Consider the following 21818-nt stretch of genomic DNA (forward strand, 5'->3'; position numbering starts at 1 on the left):
ACTTCTGAACCTGTAAGCCAGCCCCAATTAAATGTTGTTTTTTATAAGACTTGCCTTGGTCATGGTGTCTGTTCACAGCAGTAAAACCCTAACTAAGACAGAAGTTGGTACTGGGAGTGGGGTATTGCTGTGATGGGCCTGACCATGCTTTTATTTGAAAGAATGTGGACTTTTGGACTTTGGATTTGGAACTCAGTGGAATGCTTTAAATGGGGCTTAATGGGTCATCCTAGTAGGAATATGGCAGATTTTGTTGCTGGGAGTAATTTGAACTATGTTGACTTGGCCCAAGTGATTTCAAAGGAGAAGAATTTCAGAATGTGGCATAAAGACTGGTTTTGTGGTATTTTGGTGAAGAATGTGGCTACTTTTTGCCCTTGTCTGAAAAGTTTGCCTGAGGCTAAGGTGAAGAGACTTGGATTAATTGCATTGACAAAAGAAGTTTCAAAAAAGCCCAGCAGAGACTTTGTTCTCTGGTTAAGTCTTATGAAGTTTGAACAAGCATAGCAAGCTTAGAAAGGAAAATATAAAATATATGGTTCGAGGATTAAAGGGGTACCAGGAAGTGAAATGGAGCAAAATCTTGTGTTCTAGGAGATAAAGATTAAGGGAGTGGGACCTTGGGGCAAGATCCTACCCAGCTAAATTAGATCCAGGCATGGTGGTACACACCTTTAATCCCATGAGACAAGCATGCTGATCTCTACATTCAAGGTCAATCTACAGAGCAAGAACCAGGATAGCCAAACTTAGGCAGTGAAGGATTTAGAAAACATAAAGCTAGTGATAATGTAGTAATACAAGGGGATCATGTTCTAGTTCCTATAAGCAGCAGAACTCGGCAGCTTCAGCCATGTGCCTCTGGCTCTAGAGTTAAGAATGGAAAGAACTACTGGGAAAATTGATGCTGGTGAGCTGGAGCTAAGGAATTAGTGGTGATTAAGAAGAGACCAGCATCGTTGAGGTGAAATCTTCTGGAAATTGTTTTCTGGGAGCTCAAAGAAGCTGTGTTCCAGAGATACTCAAGGTTGTATCTCATGCTGCGGCTGGACTTGGTAATGTGTAAGAGTCACTCAGGTGGTACTGCTTGTGAAGGAATGAAGGGATCATGGAGAGAAGCTGAGGCTTAGCACTGTGAGAGGCCAGGGAAGCCCATTGGAGAAGGTGAAGCCTCAGCTGTAGTCAATGGCCCAGGATTGAAGGGGTCATGCAAAGGATTTGAGGCTTGTCACCCTGAAGAGAGCCTATGAGAGGCTATTGGTGAAGCCTAGTTAGAGTGGAACACCCCAGTGTATTGGAGATGTCAGTACCATGGGATGATCACCAAGAACAGCAGCCATAATGGAGTGGATCAACCTGAGCATAGAGTGCTACAGAGGACAGAGATGGAGAAGTGATGCCAGCCCTTAGGAGGAGTCCAAAAGATCAAGTGGAATCCCAGACACTGAAAGAAGAAACTGTAACATTGAAATTGCCTTGGAGACTCAAAGATGTTAAAGATGCCAGAGCTATGGGATACATGCTGAGGAAAGCTGCTAACAGGGAGTGGAACCAGCCCAGGAGGAAGCAGTTTGTTGCAGTCAAAAAAGATGAAAAAGGAGTTGGAGATCTGAAGACCATTTTGACATCAGCCATGGAGATGCAGAGTTTGGAGTTTGCCCAGCTGGTTTCCTGCCTTGCTTTGGGGATTATAGTTAATTAAGTTGAATGAATCTCAGAAGAGACCTTGAACTTTGGACTTTTAACATTGTTGCAACTGCTATAGACTATGAGGACTTTGAAAGTTGCACTAAATGCATTTTGCATTATGCTATGTTTAAGTATGGCCCCCACAGACTCATGTTTTTGAACAAGTCTATGGGGACCAGGGAGTGGAATGTGATGGTTTGTATATCCTTGGACCAGGCAGTGGCACCATCTGAAGGTGTGGCCTTGTTGGAATAGGTGTGACCTGGTTGGAATGGATGTGTCACTGTGGGTGTGGATATAAGATCCTCACCCTCGTTGCCTGGAAGTCAGTCTTCCACTAGCAGCCTTTGGATGAAGACATAGAACTCTCAGCTCCTCCTGCGCCATGCCTGGCTGGATACTGCCATGCTCTCACCTTGATGATAATGGACTGAACTTCTGAACCTGTAAGCCAGCCCCAATTAAATGTTGTTTTTTATAAGACTTGCCTTGGTCATGGTGTCTGTTCACAGCAGTAAAACCCTAACTAAGACAGTGTGTATGGGAGGTTTTTGTCTTGCCTAGGTTTTATGATGAAAAGGAGATGAAAATTGGGTTGAACACCAATCTCTAATACAAGATCATGTGTTGTTTTTTATTCTAAGTTGTCTACTTTGTACTTTCAGGTTAGTTCACAGAACGACACATTCAAGGTTTTTTCATTTCCTAGATTTGTCTTGAGTACTTAGTTCATCATGAATAAGTAAGATTCTTGAGTTGCAGTTAGAGATAGTGAAACATGTAAGCTTTGGGACTCTGTGACAAATCAGTTCTGTAACCATGGTACTCAATAACCCACTGATACCAAGGCTTCTTTTTAGTATAAATTCCCTTCTATAATAAATAAGATTTGAATGGAAGCATTCTCACACTGATAATAGTATATAAAGCCTCCCAAATAATAACGAAAGATTTCTTAATGAGAATGCTTATAAGTTCCCTCCTTTCATGCAAATAATGAAAATAGCAGCTAATATTTATGATATGAAAGGAGCTGATCCAAGTGCTTTTACATGTTAAAACATGATCTTTAGAAGAATCTTATATCTATATTACAAATGGTTAAATGAAAGCCAGGTTAGTCATAACAAATGTAACAAAGGAAACCATCTGATAGGACCTGTGTAATGTGATAGAGACATTTTCTCTGCTAAAGACCTTCTATATCACAGCAACGGAATCACTTCCTATTTTAATTTGCTAAAATGTAATACAATGTAAACATGTAAACAAACGGTTTTCCTATGTGGATTACATCAGCATTTCTATTCTCCTACATAAATTCTCAAATGCTGAATTCGTAGTCCCATATTCACATTTGTAAGAACTCTTCACTGATAATGTATGACCAGGGAAAGCTACATTAATTAGCAGAGTATAAGTTAACTCATATAAAAATTTGCGAATGATGATTAAAGTCTATTCGGCATTCCTTACAGTCCAAAGATTTGCCACTGATATGAATTCTCTGATGTCGCATTAGTTGAGACTCATGTGTAAAGGCCTTTTCACATTCTTTACACTGATACTGTTTCTCGCCAGTATGAACTCGTTGGTGCCGAGAAAGGTGTGAACTCTGAGTGAAGGCCTTTCTACACTCCTTACATTCATAGGGCTTCTCACCTGTGTGGACCCTCTGATGCAGGGTAAGTTGAGAGCCATGACCAAAGGCCTTCCCACATTCCCTGCATTCATAAGGCTTCTCTCCAGTGTGAGTTCGCTGATGTTGAGTGAGCTGGGAACCGCGGATAAAAGCCTTCCCACATTTGCTACACTGATACGGCTTCTCGCCAGTGTGAATTCTCTGATGCTGTATGAGCAGCAATCCACGGGCAAAGGCCTTCCCACATTCGCTACACACGTAGGGTTTCTCACCGGTATGAAGTCTCTGATGCTGGGAAAGATGTGAACTCTGAGTAAAGGCCATTCGGCATTCTTTACACTCATACGGTTTTTCACCCGTGTGGATTCTTTGATGCTGAGTGAGCTGGGAGCCACGGATAAAGGACTTTCCACATTCCTTACACTCATAGGGCTTCTCACCCGTGTGGATTCTCTCGTGCTGAGTAAGTTCTGAGCCCCGGCTAAAATTTTTTCCACATTCTTTACATTTGTAGGGTTTTTCACCGGTGTGAATCCTCTGATGTCGAGTAAGGAGTGACCCGCGATTAAAGGCTTTCCCACACTCCTTACATTGATAGGGCTTCTCACCAGTATGGATTCTCTGATGTTGAGTTAGTTGTGAGCCGTGACTGAAGGTCTTCCCACATTCTTTACATTCGTAAGGCTTTTCATTAGTATGAACCCTCTGATGTTGAGTGAGCTGGGAACCACGGATAAAAGCCTTTCCACACTCGTCACATTTATAGGGTTTTTCACCAGTGTGAATTCTTTGATGTTGCATAAGTAGTGAGCCTCGAATAAAAGCCTTTCCACACTCCTTACATTCATACGGCTTTTCTCCATTGTGGATTTTCCGGTGCTGCGAGAGCTGTGAGCCACAAATGAAAGCTTTCCCACACTCGTTGCATTCATAGGGTTTCTCGCCAGTGTGGATTCTTCTATGGAGAATAAGCTGCGAGAGCTGAGTAAAGACCTTCCTACACTCCTTACAGTCGTAAAGCTTCTCACCAGTGTGCAGTCTCTGGTGCAGAGTAAGTTGTGAGTTCTGGGTGAAGGCCTTCCCACACTCTTTACATTCAAAGGGTTTCTCTCCAGTGTGGACCTTTTGATGGCGGCTGAGTTGTGAGCTTCGAATAAAGGCTTTCCCACAGGCTTCACACTTGTATGGTTTCTCACCTGTATGAATTCTATGGTGCAAAATAAGTTGTGAGCTTTGAGTGAAAGCCTTTCCACATTCCTTGCATATGTAGGGTTTCTCACCGGTGTGAAGTCTCTGATGAAGACTTAGCTGGGAATCACGACTAAAGGCCTTCCCACACTGCTTACATTCATATGGTTTCTCACCAGTGTGAATACTCTGATGCTGGGACAGGTGTGAGGCTCGCCTGAAGGCTTTCCCACACTCCTCACATTTATAGGGCTTCTCTGTAGAGTAACCCCGTGGATGCTGAGGTAGGCGCATGCCTGGGCAGAAAACAGACATTTTGTCATGTGTTACCATCTCTTGCTTGTAATATTCCTTCTGATTTTCTTGTTCCCTCTCTAACTCTGACTTCCAAATATTTTATAGAATTAGTCTTAGGTATACAGTTTTCGAATGTCTCACTCATTTCCCACTGACACAATGCTGATCCCTTGGTGTGCTATTTTGAAGACAAGTTCAGAAGGAAAGCCTGGAAGATAAGAGAAAAGCAAGAAACTTCAGAGAAATAGAAATAATATGCCAGAAAAGACAAGAAGGAAATAATATCTATAAGAAATAACAAGTATATATTAATGTTTTCTAAATATTGCTTACTATGTCCCATCTGTACATTTTACAGCAAAATTCACTACATAGTTTCATTAAAATAATACTGTTTTCCATTCTGTTATTCTATACTCTCCCATAGTAAAAAATCAAAAAACAAAAAACAAACAAACAAAAAAATCCAACTAAAGTGATTTTGATGCTGCTGTCCAAAATTAAAACAAAACAAAACAATACAAAACATCTTAGGCTTCAGTCACGGTGCTACTTGCAACAATGACAACAACAATTCCAAAATTAATGGTTCTTGGTGGTATTCTCCAGAGAAATATACCATCTCTTGGGTGTGAATCATCCACTCACTGAGCATTTATCTGTTAATCCCCATGCTCTAGTGGGGATAAATATCATGTCATATAGTTGTTAAAATTAAAGATGTCCAAACATACACCAGAATAACTGACTCGGCCTCTAATAAATCGGAAAATGAATATAGTGGGGGGGGGTCACAGTTTTGATATTTTTATTACCTGATTAGATTGTGATTTGCTTTTCTTTGATAGCTTTTAAATTAGAGTGATGAGATGCTGAAGGCTACAGTGTAGGAACAAGAGACTGGCCAGTGCAGGTCTAAACCCAGCAGGCAGCCTATCCATTTTCTTTCTCTCATCTTATGTAGTCCAGGCTGGTGTGGAGCTTGCAATCCTCCTGCTTCAACCTCTGGAGTGCTAAGACAGACACTAAGCCCAACTAATGCTTTTGAATAACTTAAACCATAGAAATTTAAAGAGAGAGTTCAGAGGTTAATAGCATTGGCTGCTCTTGCACCCACATGGTGGTTCACAACCCTCTGTAACTCCAGCTCCAGGGGATCTGATGCCCCTCTGGGCTCCACAGGCACTACATGCATGCTGTACACATACATATGTGTAGGAAAAACACTCATACATATAAAATAAATATTTTAAAAATGTAGGCATTGAGATACAAGGGGCAGAAATTATTCCCAACTGACACTGAGTTACTATACTTTACAAAGATAATCTCTCTGTATAAATCCCTCTGAGCAGAGGCTAAGTGTTTCCACTCTTCCTTAGAGAAGTCAAAAGCAACATCATTAAACATCCCTGATTTCTGAAAAAACAAACATAAGTTTAAGAAATTAAGCATATGATTCCTTAAATGGAGGGGAGATGAAAGGAGTTCTCTGTAACGGGCACTGCCAAGCAAACAGGTTAAAGGCTCTGACATAGTACAGATTGCAAAGAATTAAGCAAGGAAGTGAGAACATGGTTTTTCCTGTATCATCTTCTGCATATAAAACCTCACATTATACAGGTAATTCTGGGAATCACTGCAGTCTATATAGCGTCCCAGTTTCTTTTATGAAACAACATATACAGATACCCTGTAAAAACATGTAGGTTGGGTTATTATACACATGTGGTTTCATCTCTCGGTTTTGGAATAGGAAAAATTGAATTTTGTTCTGTAATGTGGGAAGCCACATACGCCATTACAAGATGGCGCTGGCTACCGCTGGCCACCGCCCCCGTAAGTTCGGGTAAACAACCAATGTGAGCATGTGCATAAGGGTTTCGCAGCAAGTCACAGCCCATCCCAGGGAATGTAAATGAGGTACTGAAAGCACAACCAATCAGGTATAGACACGCCACTCCTAGGCCTATATAAGCAGCGCCAGTTCTGGGGCTCAGGGTCTTTCGCCTTCGCTATCAAGCTCTCCCAATAAACGTGTGCAGAAGAATCCTGTTGTGGCATCTTCCTTGCTGGTTAGTCGGGCGTCCACAAGTGATGCCGAAACCCGGGAACGAAACCGAGCGAAGACCCCCTGTTACAGCGAGGATTCAGAACTGCATCACGGGGAAGGAGTAACGTAAGTCTCTGAGAGGTTTGCTTCCCTTTGGAGTAGATCCTTTAGCAGTTGCTTGTCTCATTCCAGTCATCTTTACAGTCGTCCTGATTCTGTGCTTTGCCTTAGTTGCCATCGTCCAGGGCACGAGTGGTTTGCTGGGAAGGGAAACTGAAACCAGGTACTCGTCCGCTTTGGAAACTAATTGGGGCTTGTATAGAGGATAAGAAGTGTGAAAAAGAGGGACAAAGACTGTTACAGGAACATCAGGAAAGTATGTCAGAAACAGAGAAAGATGAGAGAACAGAAGTGCGCAGAAAACAAAAACTAAAAAAAAAGGAAAGAAAGGAAAGGAAGGAAGAAAAAGAAGGAAAGAAGGGAAGGAAAGAAAGGAAAAAAGAAAAGGAAAGGAAAAAAGAAAAAGGGAAGGAAAGGGGAGAAAAGGGAAAGGGAAAAAGGAAAGGGAAAGGAGAAAAAGGAAAGGAAAAGAAAGGACAAGTTAAGGTTCACGGTTTTGGGACAAGTTAAGGTTCACAGTTTGGGGATAAGTTGCACCAAGCACCATTGGGACTTGAGGTTTGCAGAGGAACAGAGGGTTTTACTAAAAGGGGTTTTGCTGGTCTGGAAGTTGGTGAGAAATTGCATAGAAAATAGAGAAAGATGTGGCACAGAACTCCAGAGAGGTAACGAGGCGCTGAATCAGATAAGAGAGGAGCGCTCTCAATTGGTTTGGGCGAGAGGGTCTGTTTGTGTTTCCTCAGGATCATCGACAACAGCTTCGGGTCCTGGAGTGGCTGACCAGAGCAATTCAGGGCAGGTGGAGCTGTGAGGACGTGGATGTTCCTGTGGCTGGGAATGCTCCCGCTAGTGAGAACTGAAGAGCTATGTTGGGGAATTATGTCTGTGTTCCTGAAATCATGCCATTGACACATTCAAGTGTTTCCTCAATTCTTTACATCTAATGCCAGACTTTAAGCCTTAATGGAACTCGAATAGAACCCATCACTGTTGGCGATTTTACCTCTTGGCTTACCCCTGCATTTTCCTACTTTAAGGAGTGGGTGGGAGTTGTTCTTTTTTGGCGCTGCCATATGCTGTGGATTGGTATTCATGCTTTGGTTGGTTTGCAAGTTCAGATTCTCAACAGAAACGTGACAAGGTGGCCATCACCCAAGCACTCATGGCCATTGAACAAGGGGCCTCCTTTGAAGTATGGTTATCCATGCTACATAAATAATAGGCATTCAAGTACTTAGCTCTAGCACCCCATGGGTCTGTGTACCCATTGCACTGGGATGAGTAAGACTCGATTTCCTTGAGCCCTTGCACATCACTGAGGCTATGCCCATTGCACGCGATAGGGTGATCATGGACTGCCAAAAAACGAGATCCTTCTTGATCGTTGCAAGCTGAAGAGGCTAGCGACTAGATCGTTGGATTAGGCCATAATAATAAAAAAGGGGGAGATGTGGGAAGCCACATACGCCATTACAAGATGGTGCTGGCTACCGCTGGCCACTGTCCGTAAGTTCGGGTAAACAACCAATGTGCGCATGTGCATAAGGGTTTCATGACAAGTCACAGCCCATCCCGGGGAATGTAAATGAGGTACTGAAAGCACAACCAATCAGGTATAGACACACCACTCCTAGGCCTATATAAGCAGCGCCAGTTCTGGGGCTCGGGGTCTTTTGCCTTCGCTATCAAGCTCTCCCAATAAATGCGTGCAGAAGAATCCTGTTGTGGCGTCTTCCTTGCTGGCGAGTTGGGTGTCTACACTGTAAAATCTTTTTGTTATCATTACTTGATTGGCCTCCTCATTCTTCTGCCCCACCTTCTGGAGTGTTGGGATGGCAGGCATGTGGTATCCATGGTAACCTGGTTGCCAACAGCCTTGTCTGAGAAAGAAACACATTCTATATCTAGAGCACTCTGACCTGTAGCACACTTAGGACAAAGCGAAATTATGTGTACAACAGATGCTTCCCTTAAGGAACCTGCGATGTGCTATTGCTTGACATTGATTTCTTATGCTCACATGTATCTTCCCTGTCTTTGTTATCCCCAGTGATTGATTGAGCAAAACACTTTATTCCTTGTAAACATAGCTCAATGCATACATTGTATCTTTTGATGTTGTTGCTTAAAGCTCAGGGCAAGAGGATCTCTGGGTTTTCAAAGCCCCTTGCATGCTCTCTAGGTCCCCATTCTCCACTGCTGGAAATTCACAATCCAGATTCAGAGTCTTGTTTCAGGAACTGAGATCTTCAAACTGTGCAAATACACAGTGGATACAATCTTATAAAATAAATTCATCATTATATTTAGAAATAACCATAAGAAGATTGCAGTTCCCAGAGAAATCCCCCTACCCTGCCCCACACTGAATTCTGACGGAAGAGCACAAACCACCCTGACCTTGCTAGAATTCCCTGTGATGTTAATAACTGTGATGTTAATAGCTGACCCATAAGTTCAAAATGTACTACTGCTTTGCTGACCAAATCATAATAATCCACCATGGGGGCAAGCAAAGTGAGTCACTAGGACAGAGGCTGTCACTACGCAAACCAACCAATACCTGAAAAGGTTACTTGCTACACCAATTAAAATAAGCCAGCTACACTGTTGCCCATATCTGCCCCTTACAAAGGTATAAAAAGTGTGTTCTTTCTTTGTTCTGGGTCACTCCTCTGGCCTGCGTGCTGAGAGGGGGGTCCCCAACATAAAAATCCTCATGTAGTTTGCAGCAATGGCAGTCTCTGTGGTCTTTGTGAGTGAGGGTCTTTTGATGAACTCCAACAGTTGCTCAGCCCATGAGGGTTCAGTGGTTCTCAACCTGTGGGTCGTGACCTCAGGGCTAGAACAAACCAATCCTGGAAAGGGGTGGGGGGTGTCTAATATCATCAGAAAACAAAGATATTTTGCATCATAGTTCATAACAGTAGCAAACTTACAGTTTGTGAAGTAGCAACAAAAATAATTTTATGACGAACTGTATTAAAGGGTTGTGGCATAAGGAAGGCTGAGAACCACTGACTCAGTTGGTCTTCAACTGTAGATGAAGGAATCTTGAGGAGGTAGCTTCTAATGCCAGTGAAGAAATGGACTTGCTAGCAAGGTGAGAGCAAGCAGGCAAAGAGCAAACACTTCCTTATTCCAAGTCCTAATACAGGATTCTAGCAGACAGAAGGGTCCAGATTAGATCTGGATTGAAGGTGTGTCTTCCTACCTCAAAGATCTGGATGCAAAGATTGCCTCACTTCAAATTAAGCAAAATCCCTCACAGGTGTGTCCTCTATTTTTGGGATTTAGTTAATTTCAGAATTAGTAGTCAAGTTGACAGCCAAGAACAGTTATCACAAAGAGTACTTTGTCATAATGCACTTCTTGTGTCACCAGTATTGAATAATTTTATAGACTTCAGAAGAGTCATCATGTGTTATAGACTTCAGAAGAGCCATCATGTGTTATAGACTTCGGAAGAGCCATTAAGTGTTGCAGAGTATTTGGTCACATTGTGAACCCCAAGATTGGGTCATTTACTAAAACAAAACAAAAACAAACAAAAACTATTTCTAATTGCAGTATGACACAACCCTTAGCAAACACCTTTAATCCCAAACAATGAAGGTAAATATTTGTTTGCAGAAAGAAGCAGCCATGTTTGAAACTAATGTCTAATTGAGTGGCAGACAAAGTGATGAACCAGAGAAAGATTTGATGGAATAGGATATGCCCAACTCTCACAATCAGAGGAAAGGGAAGCTACCTGGGAGGCAGTACAAAGAAAGGAAGGAGGCAGTTTTACTGGAATAGTTGCACAGAGACAGGTTGCAAAGAGAGAACAAACTGGCCACAGGCCAGAGAATAAGAAGGAGTCAGAAGTTTAGAACAACTTGCTAAAGTTGGTTTGAGGTCAAGCAGAGCAATTGAGGAGATGTAAAGAGAAGCCAGATTGAATCAGCCAGCTTGGAGAGAAGTTTTGAGCCAGAACAGCTGAGTTGAACCTGCCAGCCAGAGCTCAGGAAGAAATAGAAAGGGTGAGCTTATTCAGCAGTAAGTCTCAGAGGCTGAAAATATTCTAGGCCTAGATAAGATTGTACATAGGCCAGAAGTTTCCAGGAGTAGGCCTAGGTTAGTAGATGGAGGCAGTAAGCCTCCGAGATGAGAATTATTACAGAATAAAAGTTACTGTTACAATCATATGATAAGTAGACTAATTTTCATCAATGAAAATTTCAGGTTACTAGAACTGTGTTTCTTACTTTTGAATTTTACTACTTATCACTCTTAAAACCTTTTCCCATCTAAACAATAGGAAGATGGAAATATATCTATCCCAAGTATACATATTCAGCCTCAGAACATAATATTAAGTTTCAAAATTATCCAAGTATCAGTATGGGTCAGTTATACATTGCTCATCTCTCTGTATCCAGCCCTTAGCCAGTTTCTAACCTTAAGGTGTACAAAGCATGAGCTCTTTCTGTAATCCCAGCATGAGAGGCTGATGATGGAGGATGAGTGAGAGGCCATCCTGGGATACACAGAGAGTTTGGGGGCCAATGTAGTCTAAGCAAGTTCAAGACCAGCATAGGTTCCATGGAAAGACCCTGTCTCAAACAAACAAGGCCACATACTGAGAGTCTGAAAGATTTCTTTTTGTTTTTTTGGTTTTTTTTTGTTTGTTTTTGTTTTTATTACGTATTTTCCTCAATTACATTTCCAATGCTATCCCAAAAGTCCCCCATACCCCCCCCACTTCCCTACCCACCCATCCCCATTCTTTTGGCCCTGGCATTCCCCTGTATTGGGGCATATAATGTTTGCAAGTCCAATGGGCCTCTCTTTCCAGTGATGGCCGACTAGGCCATCTTTCGATACATCTGCAGCTAGAGACAAGAGCTCCGGGGTACTGGTTAGTTCATCATGATTTCTTTTTGTTATGCACCATCTTCCTTATCTTATAAAACCAGAGGGATCTTTATCTTATAAAATCTTTTGTTAGACCAGTCAAAGATGCTGTATGTGGGGCTAGAGATACGATTCATTGGTCAAGAGCACGTGCTTTTCTTGAAGAGGACTGCAGTTCAGTTCCCAGCACCTAAGTGGTAGCTCACAACCTTCCCAACTCTACTTTCAGAGTCCCAGTGCCTTCTGACTACTAAGGGTACCAGGCATGCATACATATAAATAGGCAAAATATACATATGTACAAAATAAATCATTTAAAAACAATTAAGAGCCTTGCTGTTCTTTCAGAGGATCTGGGTTTGTTTTCCAACACCACATAATAGCTCAGAACCATCTGAAACTCCGGTTCCAGAGTATCCGATGCCATCTTGACTGCTGGAGTCCCTGCCCTCATACGGCACACTTATATGCATGTAGGAAAACCATTCATACCCCTAAAATAAAAATCCTTCGTATTTTAAAAGTTGCCAAATGCATTGTAGAGTAGGTACAGAAATACAGGATAGATTAGAAAGACACGAATACCATTACGAGAACGAGACAGCATGGGAGAATATTCTCAAGAGGGCACAGCTAGGACAGGAGCTCCAGAAATGTGCAGGTAACATAGGAGTGTGGTGCCTAGAAAAGGCAGAGCTGGACAGAAGAAGCTGAGATCATGAGGCCAGGACTTTGCATGGCTCCAACTGAGTAAATCAGAATTGTCTTTGTTGACCTCTTTATCATAACTCTTGCTGGCTCTTTTTTATTTTTATTATTTTACTTTTTTTTTTAAAGACAGTCTACCTGTCTGTAGACTCACTCTGTAGACCAGGCTGACCTCCACTTCATGGGGGTCAACTTGCCTCTACTGCCCGAGTGCTGGGGTTAAAGGTGTGGGGCCCCCACTGTCCTGCTCTTGCTGGCTCTTAACCTAGTCAAACCTAATGTTCTCCATGTACAAAGTATGATTTTCCTACCATTCCTAAAATGAAACTTACAGATGCTCTGACACATCTAGATAGATTAAACCAAAAATAGACAACAGCACATCACTCTGCTCCCTGACTGTAGATGTCAAGTGACAAGTTGCCGCCTGTTGTTGATATTTAACCTTATCTAGCACAATGGACTGACCTTCAAACCATGAACCCAAATGAACCTTTTCCTTAAAAAGGTAGAAATAGCAGCCCACTGTTATTAGTTCAAAGTATCAATAATCTTACACAACTGCATTAGGAGGCAAGAATATCAGTTACATAGCAATAACACTTTATTACAAAAGTGGACATATACATTCATTTGCCAACTTCTGTCTAGATGTTCCCCAGGTTGTGACATCTAGAACTGTTTGTGAGTTGCAAAATAAGGACTGTACCTGGAAAAAAGTGTTTTTAAACATCTGGGTCACTCTAATGTGAAGAATTTTTGCATGATTTTCTCAACTTGATGAATTTATCTGTTTCCTTACTACTGGATAGCTTTATTATCAGGTGAGTCTTCCAGAGATGCAAATGAGGTTAACTGAAGAACTGTTGTACGTTATGGAAATCTTACTGAGTTTGAAAAATCATTTCAAAATGTCAGGGTAGTAATAAAACACTGCTTGCAGTTTTCCACTTGCCAATAACAGATACTTACAGAAGGCTGTTTGTGAATACGCCTTCTACTCTACACGTACATATGATCACACTTGTATGCTTAGCTTTTGTTCCAAAAGGCTGAAGCTGGGGAGATGGCTCGGTGGTTAAGAGCACTTGCTCTCCCAGAACTCCAGAGTTCTGATTCTAACACCTATGTGGCAGCGCACTACCATTGTTAACTCTTCTGTCACTGTCTTATGACTTTATGACTTTTTTATGTCCAACACTGCCAAACTCTTCTTGAAGGATATATGTGTATGTATGTATGCATGTATATGTATCTATACATACACACATATATGTATAAGTATACAAATACAAATGTAAATTGTTGTATAACAGCTTCTCCAAGATTGAAACTGTCCATCCTTCAGGGAAGCTCTTTAAGACGGGAGGTAAGCAACTTATAATAGCTTCAGAAAGTTCCTGAAACTGACCAGATTCACAGCCTGATTTGTTAGCCAGACCCATTCCTAAGGCTGATCACCAAGGTCCCATCAAGCAATCAAAAGCTCCCATTTGGCTACTCTAACACATCCGATCAAAACACCACTGTATCCCAGCCCGGTCTAACACAGATCTCCCCCTTTTACCTCTTAAAAAAATCACCTATGAGGCCATTTGCTGCTTCTTTCAGACTCTCCTTTCCACCTAATAAAGGGTCTGTGAAAACAGTTGTTGGCTGTGGTCTGTGGTTCAGGGTCTGGGAGAAGTCACCCCCTCTAGGCTCTGGTCCCTTTAACAGCAGGCTTAGGTGCGTCTAGTGGAGAAATCCCAGGATGGCAGCCTTCATCCATGTGGCATAGCCGGACGTGGTGGCACACGCCTTTAATCCCAGCACTCGGGAGGCAGAGGCAGGCAGATTTCTGAGTTCGAGGCCAGCCTGGTCTACAGAGTGAGCTCCAGGACAGCCAGGGCTATACAGAGAAACCCTGTCTCGAAAAACCAAAAAAAAAAAAAAAAACACAACATCCATGTGGCATACCGGTGGTGTGCCTGCTTGATGAGTAGACTCATCACATGAACATGAAGATGACTAGAAATAGTTAAGGGTTTAGAGGGAATTTTGTGATCTTTGAGATTAGCACACAAGGGTTAAGATTGCTGGTAAGTAGCAGCAGAGGCTGCCGGGCCATTCTCCATGTTAGCCTGATTTGGCAAGTAAATAAGAAAATCGAGGATGAGACTGGTGGTAAAAGCAGATGTCCCTCAGGTCCAACCTTTAGTAGAGAGAGAGAGAGAGAGAGAAAATCTATACTGCAGCCTGCAGTTGGGGCCTTAACCATGGTATCGTACGAGAAACTAGTGTTATCAGGAAATGCCCAGCAGTAAACTGCTGGAATTGGGGTGGGGGTGGGGGGAGTTCTTTAAACGAGTAATGAAAGAGCCTGTCACAGCCTGGCTTGTGAGGCTGTGGGACATGGGAGCAGATGGGTTCAATCTGACTGCTGTGGAGGAAGAAAAACAGCAATGTAACTTCTCATCCCTCCTTACGGCAAAGGCAGCTTAGCCTGAGGCAGTATGAGGGAAGTCAGTCCTGACAGACGGGCTTATTAGAGCACTAGGAACATTTGGTTATCTCCATCTGAGCTCCTCACAAACAGAAGCACCATAGAAGAGGTACTGGTGCTACTTGGACTAAGCCGTGTTTGAATCCCCATTCTCTGGACAGAGTTCACTGAGGAATTAAAGAAAAGGCGGACCCAGCAGGGACCTCAAGGCTGGTATCCAGCCTTAGCACTGTTGCTAAGCCTTTTGGGTGGACAAGATCCTTATAAAGTAGGAACGGCTTCGGCAGATCTCAGTGACTCAGACCAGCATGTAAAGAGAGAGTCTAGTTAAAAGAGAGAGCAGCCTAGAATAGATGGTAAAGGGTAAGGCAGAGGAAGATGTCTGTCTGGATTCCTCAAAGGCAAATGTAGTGTACCCCAGAGGAGGGTACACTTCTCTCCAGCAAAAAGAGAGGAGGTTTGCTCATCCCAGAACTCATCCGACAGCCACCATGTCAACCCAGGACTACTCTGACTCAGGGAGCCAGCAGGTGCAGCAGGGGAGAGCAGGTGCAGCAGGGGAGAGCAGGGACAGCAGGGGAGAGCAGGGACAGCAGGGGAGAGCAGGTGCAGCAGGGGAGAGCAGGTGCAGCAGGGGAGAGCAGGTGCAGCAGGGGAGAGCAGGGACAGCAGGGGAGAGCAGGGACAGCAGGGGAGAGCAGGTGCAGCAGGGGAGAGCAGGTGCAGCAGGGGAGAGCAGGTGCAGCAGGGGAGAGCAGGGACAGCAGGGGAGAGCAGGGACAGCAGGGGAGAGCAGGTGCAGCAGGGGAGAGCAGGTGCAGCAGGGGAGAGCAGGGACACCAGGGGAGAGCAGGGACAGCAGGGGAGAGCAGGGACAGCAGGGGAGACAGCAGGTGCAGCAGGGGAGAGCAGGTGCAGCAGGGAAGAGCAGAGACAGCAGGGGAGCCAGCAATGCAGCAGGGGAGCCAGCAATGCAGCAGGGGAGCCAGCAATGCAGCAGGGGAGCCAGCAATGCAGCAGGGGAGAGCAGGTGCAGCAGGGGAGAGCAGGGACAGCAGGGGAGACAGCAGGTGCAGCAGGGGAGAGCAGGTGCAGCAGGGAAGAGCAGAGACAGCAGGGGAGCCAGCAATGCAGCAGGGGAGCCAGCAATGCAGCAGGGGAGCCAGCAATGCAGCAGGGGAGCCAGCAATGCAGCAGGGGAGCCAGCAACGCAGCAGGGGAGAGCAGGTGCAGCAGGGGAGAGCAGGGACAGCAGGGAGGACAGCAGGTGCAGCAGGGGAGAGCAGGTGCAGCAGGGGAGAGCAGGTGCAGCAGGGGAGAGCTGGGACGCCAGCCTTTGGCCCTGAGGAGGTCTGTGCACTTCAAGTGAGAGAAGACCTGAGGGCTACAGCGAGCTGACTGAGCTAGCAGCGCCTATCCAGGCTTTGTCTCCAACCTGGAAAGGAAGCAGGTGTTACGAATGGATGGGCCCTTTCCATGCTATACCAGACCCTGCCTATGTCTGACTTTAGTATCTTCTTACTGGGCTCACCTGACACTTGCTGGGGACAAGTGAGAGCAGACTTCCAGAGAGCTTCCCCAAGGCTGTAAACTCACCACTTGTTAGAAGATGACGGTTCAGGATGTTCCTTGCCCTGCCCATCCTCTGGGAACGGTTTGCTTATAGAGATGATGTAATGCTAGCCTTTGAGGGTTTTGCAGCTTTGGAAAGGCACTGTAGAGACAAGCCAAGCAGCAGAAGGCTCTCAGACAAGCTGAGCTACAAATAAGACTGGGACCAGACCAGCTGCCTGGAAGCAGAAACCAGCTGAGCTGCCTAGAAGAGGTCTAAGAACAGAGTTACTTGAAAAAGCCACTCTCCAACAAGGGCTGCCTGCAGGCAGTGAGCTCTCAGTTCCCAGCTTTGGTGAGCTGTCATCCAGGGTGGGCTTTGGTGATGCGGCTGTCTGTGAGTCATTTCTGCTCCTATAAATAACTCCAATAAAACTCATTGGTTCACCAAGTTGGACTTCCCTGGTATTTGTACATTGGTTGTGGGCTCTGGAGCTGAGTAGATGTGTGTGTGTCCCAGTTCCTCAGGAAAGTGTTTGTCTACACACACACACACACACACACACACACACCTGTATATCTAAAGGACTTAAAATAAATTATATTTGCAACAATTTAAACCTTCTAAACCTGGGGAGTGCTAAAACTTAAAAAGCAGTTCCAGCTATCTGGTCTTTAGAGGAGATATACTTTAATTATAAAAAGAAAAGTAAGGTAATGCTAGACTTAAATAAATAAGATCAATTCCACACCCTTCCTTGGAGATTTTTATAGCAGTTTATGGTTGCTTGTTCTTATAAGCAACCCCAGCGAAACCCACCAGGTCACCAACAAGTAAGTAACAAAAAAAAGATCAACTTGTTACACAGAAACCCTGGCTGCATGCCAAATATCAAAAATTCGAACTTCAAAAATCAAGAGAACTAATGGAAAAGAATCTGCAGTTAGAAATTGTGGGCCGCCGGGCGTGGTGGCGCACGCCTTTAATCCCAGCACTCGGGAGGCAGAGGCAGGCGGATTTCTGAGTTCGAGGCCAGCCTGGTCTACAAAGTGAGTGCCAGGACAGCCAGGGCTTACACAGAGAAACCCTGTCTCGAAAAACCAAAAAAAAAAAAAAAAAAAAAAGAAATTGTGGGCCAACAAGATGGTTAGCCCACAGTCAGCTAAAGGAATTCCCAACACGATCTGGATTCCCAGGACCCACGTAGAAAAAAAGCAGGAACCGAGTCCTGAGGCTGCCCTGACTTCCACGTGTACCCCATGGCAGGCCCACACCCGAGTGTACCCCTCCCACCCCACCCACCACATACATAAATAGCTACTTTAAAAACGGAATTGTACACCGGGTGGTGGTTGAGCACACCTTTAATCCCAGCACTTGGGAGGAAGAGGCAGGTGGATTTCTGCGAGGCCAGCCTGGTCTACAAAGTGAGTTCCAGGACAGCCTGAGAAACCCTGTCTCGAAAAACAAAAAACAAAAAACAAAAAAAAAAAAAAAAAGGGAATTGTAACATCTTTCAGTAAGTAAGAGCATCAGTTGAGAAAACACAATCAGTATCAACAGGATACAGGCACAGATACCTACTCCCCAGAGTGGGAGGGCCTGAGGGGGCAAGGCTACCAGGGTTAAGGCAATGAGCCAACAGGGAAGTCAAGGCTAAACTTTTAACTGTTTATTAACCATTTAGTGTTAGCACTGGGCAATTTGGGATAGAGTGCCAGCGCCCCCCGCTGTTGAGTTTCCTCCAGGGAACCGCACCGTGAGAGTAAATCAACCCTGAGGGGGGAAATCATCTCAATGTCAAGAGAACACTGAACCAAAGCTTCCCGCCATCTTCTAGACTGAGCACAAAGTCGAGGAAGATGGAGCTCAGGCTGGGGTGGGAAGTACTGAGACCTGCGTCACAGCATGGATTAATGTCCTCAAGGTTTTACCCTTTGAGAAGAATGTAAGAAAGGAGGGGCCTGGGCTAGGGATGCAGGTGTGCATGGGACGTGACTGCTGAGGGCTTCAACTCCCTTGGAAGACTGCAAAGCATTCTGTGTGTACTAAATGTGGTATGGTGAGGACAGCTTCCCCCTATGTGGCTTACCGGGATCACCTTTGAAGAAAAAGAGATACATTCAATAAATATATTAAAAAATAAAAATCAGTAAATGTCTAGAAGATTTAAACAACACAACCAGTCTATCTGACCCCAATGGCATCTGTTCTTCCTAACACCAGAAGAATACAGTCTTCCTCATTGCCCAGGGAACATTTACTAAGACACACCAGACTGTAGGTCAGGAGACAAATCTTGGTAAATTTAAAAGGATTCAAGTCACACGAAGAAGTGAGAAAGAACAGATCTATTATAAATACTTGAAAGTGGAAGAAGGCATCTCATGGGTTAAAGGCAATTAGAGACAAAAGGCAAGTGGATACGGGTTGTGAGTGACAAACGGCTCCGGAAAGGAAACGGCTGACACATAATGACTTTCAAGCTGTGCGTCTAATTTCTCATTTTAAAATTCCACTCAATAGCTAAAAAAAAAAAAAAGAAAGAAAACAAAAACAAAAACAAAAAACCCAAAAAAACCCCAGAGTATAGGCTTGTCCTCTCTCAGCTCTTAGGAGGCAGAGACAATAGGACCAAGAGTTCAAGGTGATCCTCACCTGGGCCACTCAAGACCCTGTCTAAAACCAAAACAGAACAGAATGAAGTCTGCGGTGGCAGAGGATCCCAGTTTCGTTCCCCTGCGCCCACATCTGGCAGCTCGCACCTGCCTGTAATGGAAGCTCTAGTGCCTTCTCATGGACTCCCCAGGTACCTGCATACAACATGGAGCAAATTCACTCAAATATAAGACTTAATTTATTAAATGAACAAAAACAAAACAAAACTGAAGGTTGAAGTAAGAATATGACTAGTTGGAGCCATAAAGCAAGATGGTATTGAAAATATAAAAATTAAAAAAGCTAAGGCCCTGGGTGGTTGTGGTACACACACCTTTAATGTCAGCACTCAGGGGCAGAGCAGGTGGATCTCTGAGTTCAAGGCCAGCCAGGTCCACAGAGTGAGTTCTAGGACAGCCAAGGCCCTGTCTCAAAAAGAAAACCAAACCAAAACAAAAACAAAAAACTGAAACAAAAGCTAAATTCTCCCAAAAGTTACATAAATAGTACAAGAATGCTCTTTCTTTAAATTTGAGCATCAAATCCATTCTTTATAAATGTATCCAGTATTGGAAAACATCTATCACAAATTATACATTTTCATTACTCTCAAAATATAAAAGTCAACTGCCATTGAGTTAGTGCATGCCTTTAACCCAGGACTTGGAAGGAAGAGGACGGTGGGTCTTTATGATATCAAGGCCAGTGTGTACTACATAAAGAGGTTCAAACCAGGCAGAGACCCTGCCTCAAAAATAAGTAAATAAGAATAAATAAATTGCCTTGTTCCTCCACTATAAGAGAAGACTTGGGTAGGAGACAGTCACAAAAATAACAATAAAGTAAAACAAAGATCGTTTTCTGACATGATAAAGGCTGTTGAGGGGACAAATATCTGCTTACCTCAAACTTCCCTTCTAGATGGACAATGGCCATTTTTCCTCTTCGGTGTTGTACTCTGAGAATAAGAAAGTTAAATGAGATGCTATGTTGTTCTTGCCATATACTCTGAATTAGAGACAACCTCTTCCTCCGTCCCCACAGAGAGGTTAAGTCCTTACATTCTGGGAGTAATTGGGGAGAGACAAAGTCCCAAGCAACTCAGGATCCTTTGGTAGATCTCCCCCAACCCCCATGAATTCCAACAAAATTTCACCGTTGTACCCTACCACATCAGGGAAGGATCACAGGTAGAAAATATACACGAAGCTACACACAAGAAAATTTCCACAGTCACATTGCTAGTGTCACAATTTACACTGTCAGAGCTACACCGTTGGAGCACTAACTCGTATATAGGACCCAAGCATGTACAATAACCAAACATTCTGTCAGGGACAAATACTGTCAGCGACATTCTTTTACAAGGGTGCACTTCAACTTTCTTTACAATCATGAGTACAACACACAGCATCCTACAGTCACACACATACACACACGCATACATTCATACACACGCACTCACACAGTCACCCAAATTGGAGAACACTATAAAAGTCACAGGCGACAGAAACAAGCAATCATAATCTCAGTGACTCTATCATACATGTCTTCCGAGGCAAGCCAGTTATGCACAGGGTACCAGGCACATCAACAACCTCAGAGTGACATAAACATCTAAATACCTCGCTATAACCGCACCGTTTCTCCACCATACACGTGGGCGGACACCATCCGTCCCAGAAACGTCTCTGGTGAGATAAGCAACAATCACACACACCCTTGTGTGTCACAACTCATTCACACACAGCACACCAACCACAAACCAGGGTCGCAACAGGCTCCAAAAGCACAGGCTTGTGGCGTACACACGGGAGACACCGCCACCTAACGCCACAGACTCGTCCTCCAGACGTTCTCAGCACGCTCACCTCCGAGGGAAGCTCAGGGTCCCGCCTCCTGCGCCGGGCTCCACTTCAGGCAGCCTGCTCTACGGGATGCTAAGGAGATCCTCCAGACACAACCTTCTCGTGACGCAAGTACCCCGAACTCTCGCCAGGAAACGGAAGCGGCGTTCTGCACCTGGTGCCTCTGGGAAATGTAGTCCAATGGCTGGGGCCAATGCCTGCCCCCTCTTCCTCCCTCTCTCTTCCTCCCTCCCCTCCACCTTCTCTCTCACCCCTCCCTCTTTCCCTTCCCCCTCTCCCCTCCCTTCCTCCTTTCTCCTTCCAATCTCAATATTTGTGAGGTGATTTATACCTGTGGTAATGGGATTTTTATACCACGCGTGGGGTTGCTCAACAGAGATTCAGCCACTATAATTTGTTTGTGAAGGGTCACTACATATTTCTGGAATAATTGACTAGTTGCTCATGATGATCTGTGTTATCTTTCACCTGTGTCCACTTCCAAACGACTTTCAAAGAACCCTTAAGTTTCCACTTCATTGGTTTGAAGGAGAATGGCCCCCACAGGCTCATATATTTGGATATTGGTTCTCAGTTAGGAGATGTGGCCTTGTTGCAGGGGTGTGCCTCTGTGGGTGGACTTTGAGGGCGCAAAAGCCCAAGTGAGGCCTTAGAATCAG

At 44.2% G+C, this 21818-nt stretch overlaps 1 protein-coding gene across 5 annotated transcripts; it reads right to left on the reverse strand.

The window, feature by feature from the left end:
* Positions 1–717: 717 nt before the first annotated feature.
* On the reverse strand, positions 718–21285 carry LOC110297739 (uncharacterized). Of its 5 annotated transcripts, XR_015047982.1 has the most exons (4): positions 21163–21275; positions 20195–20249; positions 16678–16795; positions 14371–14790 (listed from the first exon to the last, which is right to left on the reverse strand). XR_015047982.1 is itself a non-coding variant. In XM_029479716.2 (3 exons), exon 3 carries the CDS (start codon positions 4850–4852, stop codon positions 3116–3118), a length of 1737 nt encoding a protein of 578 aa, XP_029335576.1. In that variant the 5' UTR covers positions 4853–5024; positions 20195–20249; positions 21163–21285; the 3' UTR covers positions 718–3115. The 5 variants fall into 5 exon arrangements, 2 of the variants coding, with proteins under 2 accessions (XP_029335576.1, XP_085698036.1); XM_029479716.2 differs by lacking the exons at positions 14371–14790; positions 16678–16795 and adding an exon at positions 718–5024 and having other exon boundaries at positions 21163–21285; XR_015047983.1 differs by lacking the exons at positions 14371–14790; positions 16678–16795 and adding an exon at positions 6103–10516.
* Positions 21286–21818: the final 533 nt, after the last annotated feature.

This window comes from Mus caroli, unplaced genomic scaffold (assembly GCF_978045245.1).
Source record: "Mus caroli unplaced genomic scaffold, Mus_caroli_1 scaffold_8, whole genome shotgun sequence".
In the NCBI taxonomy this organism is placed as follows: domain Eukaryota; kingdom Metazoa; phylum Chordata; class Mammalia; order Rodentia; family Muridae; genus Mus; species Mus caroli.

Excerpts from the sequence above, each read along its gene's own strand:
- LOC110297739 (XM_029479716.2), bottom strand. The coding sequence starts at position 4,852 with ATGGTAACACATGACAAAATGTCTGTTTTCTGCCCAGGCATGCGCCTA.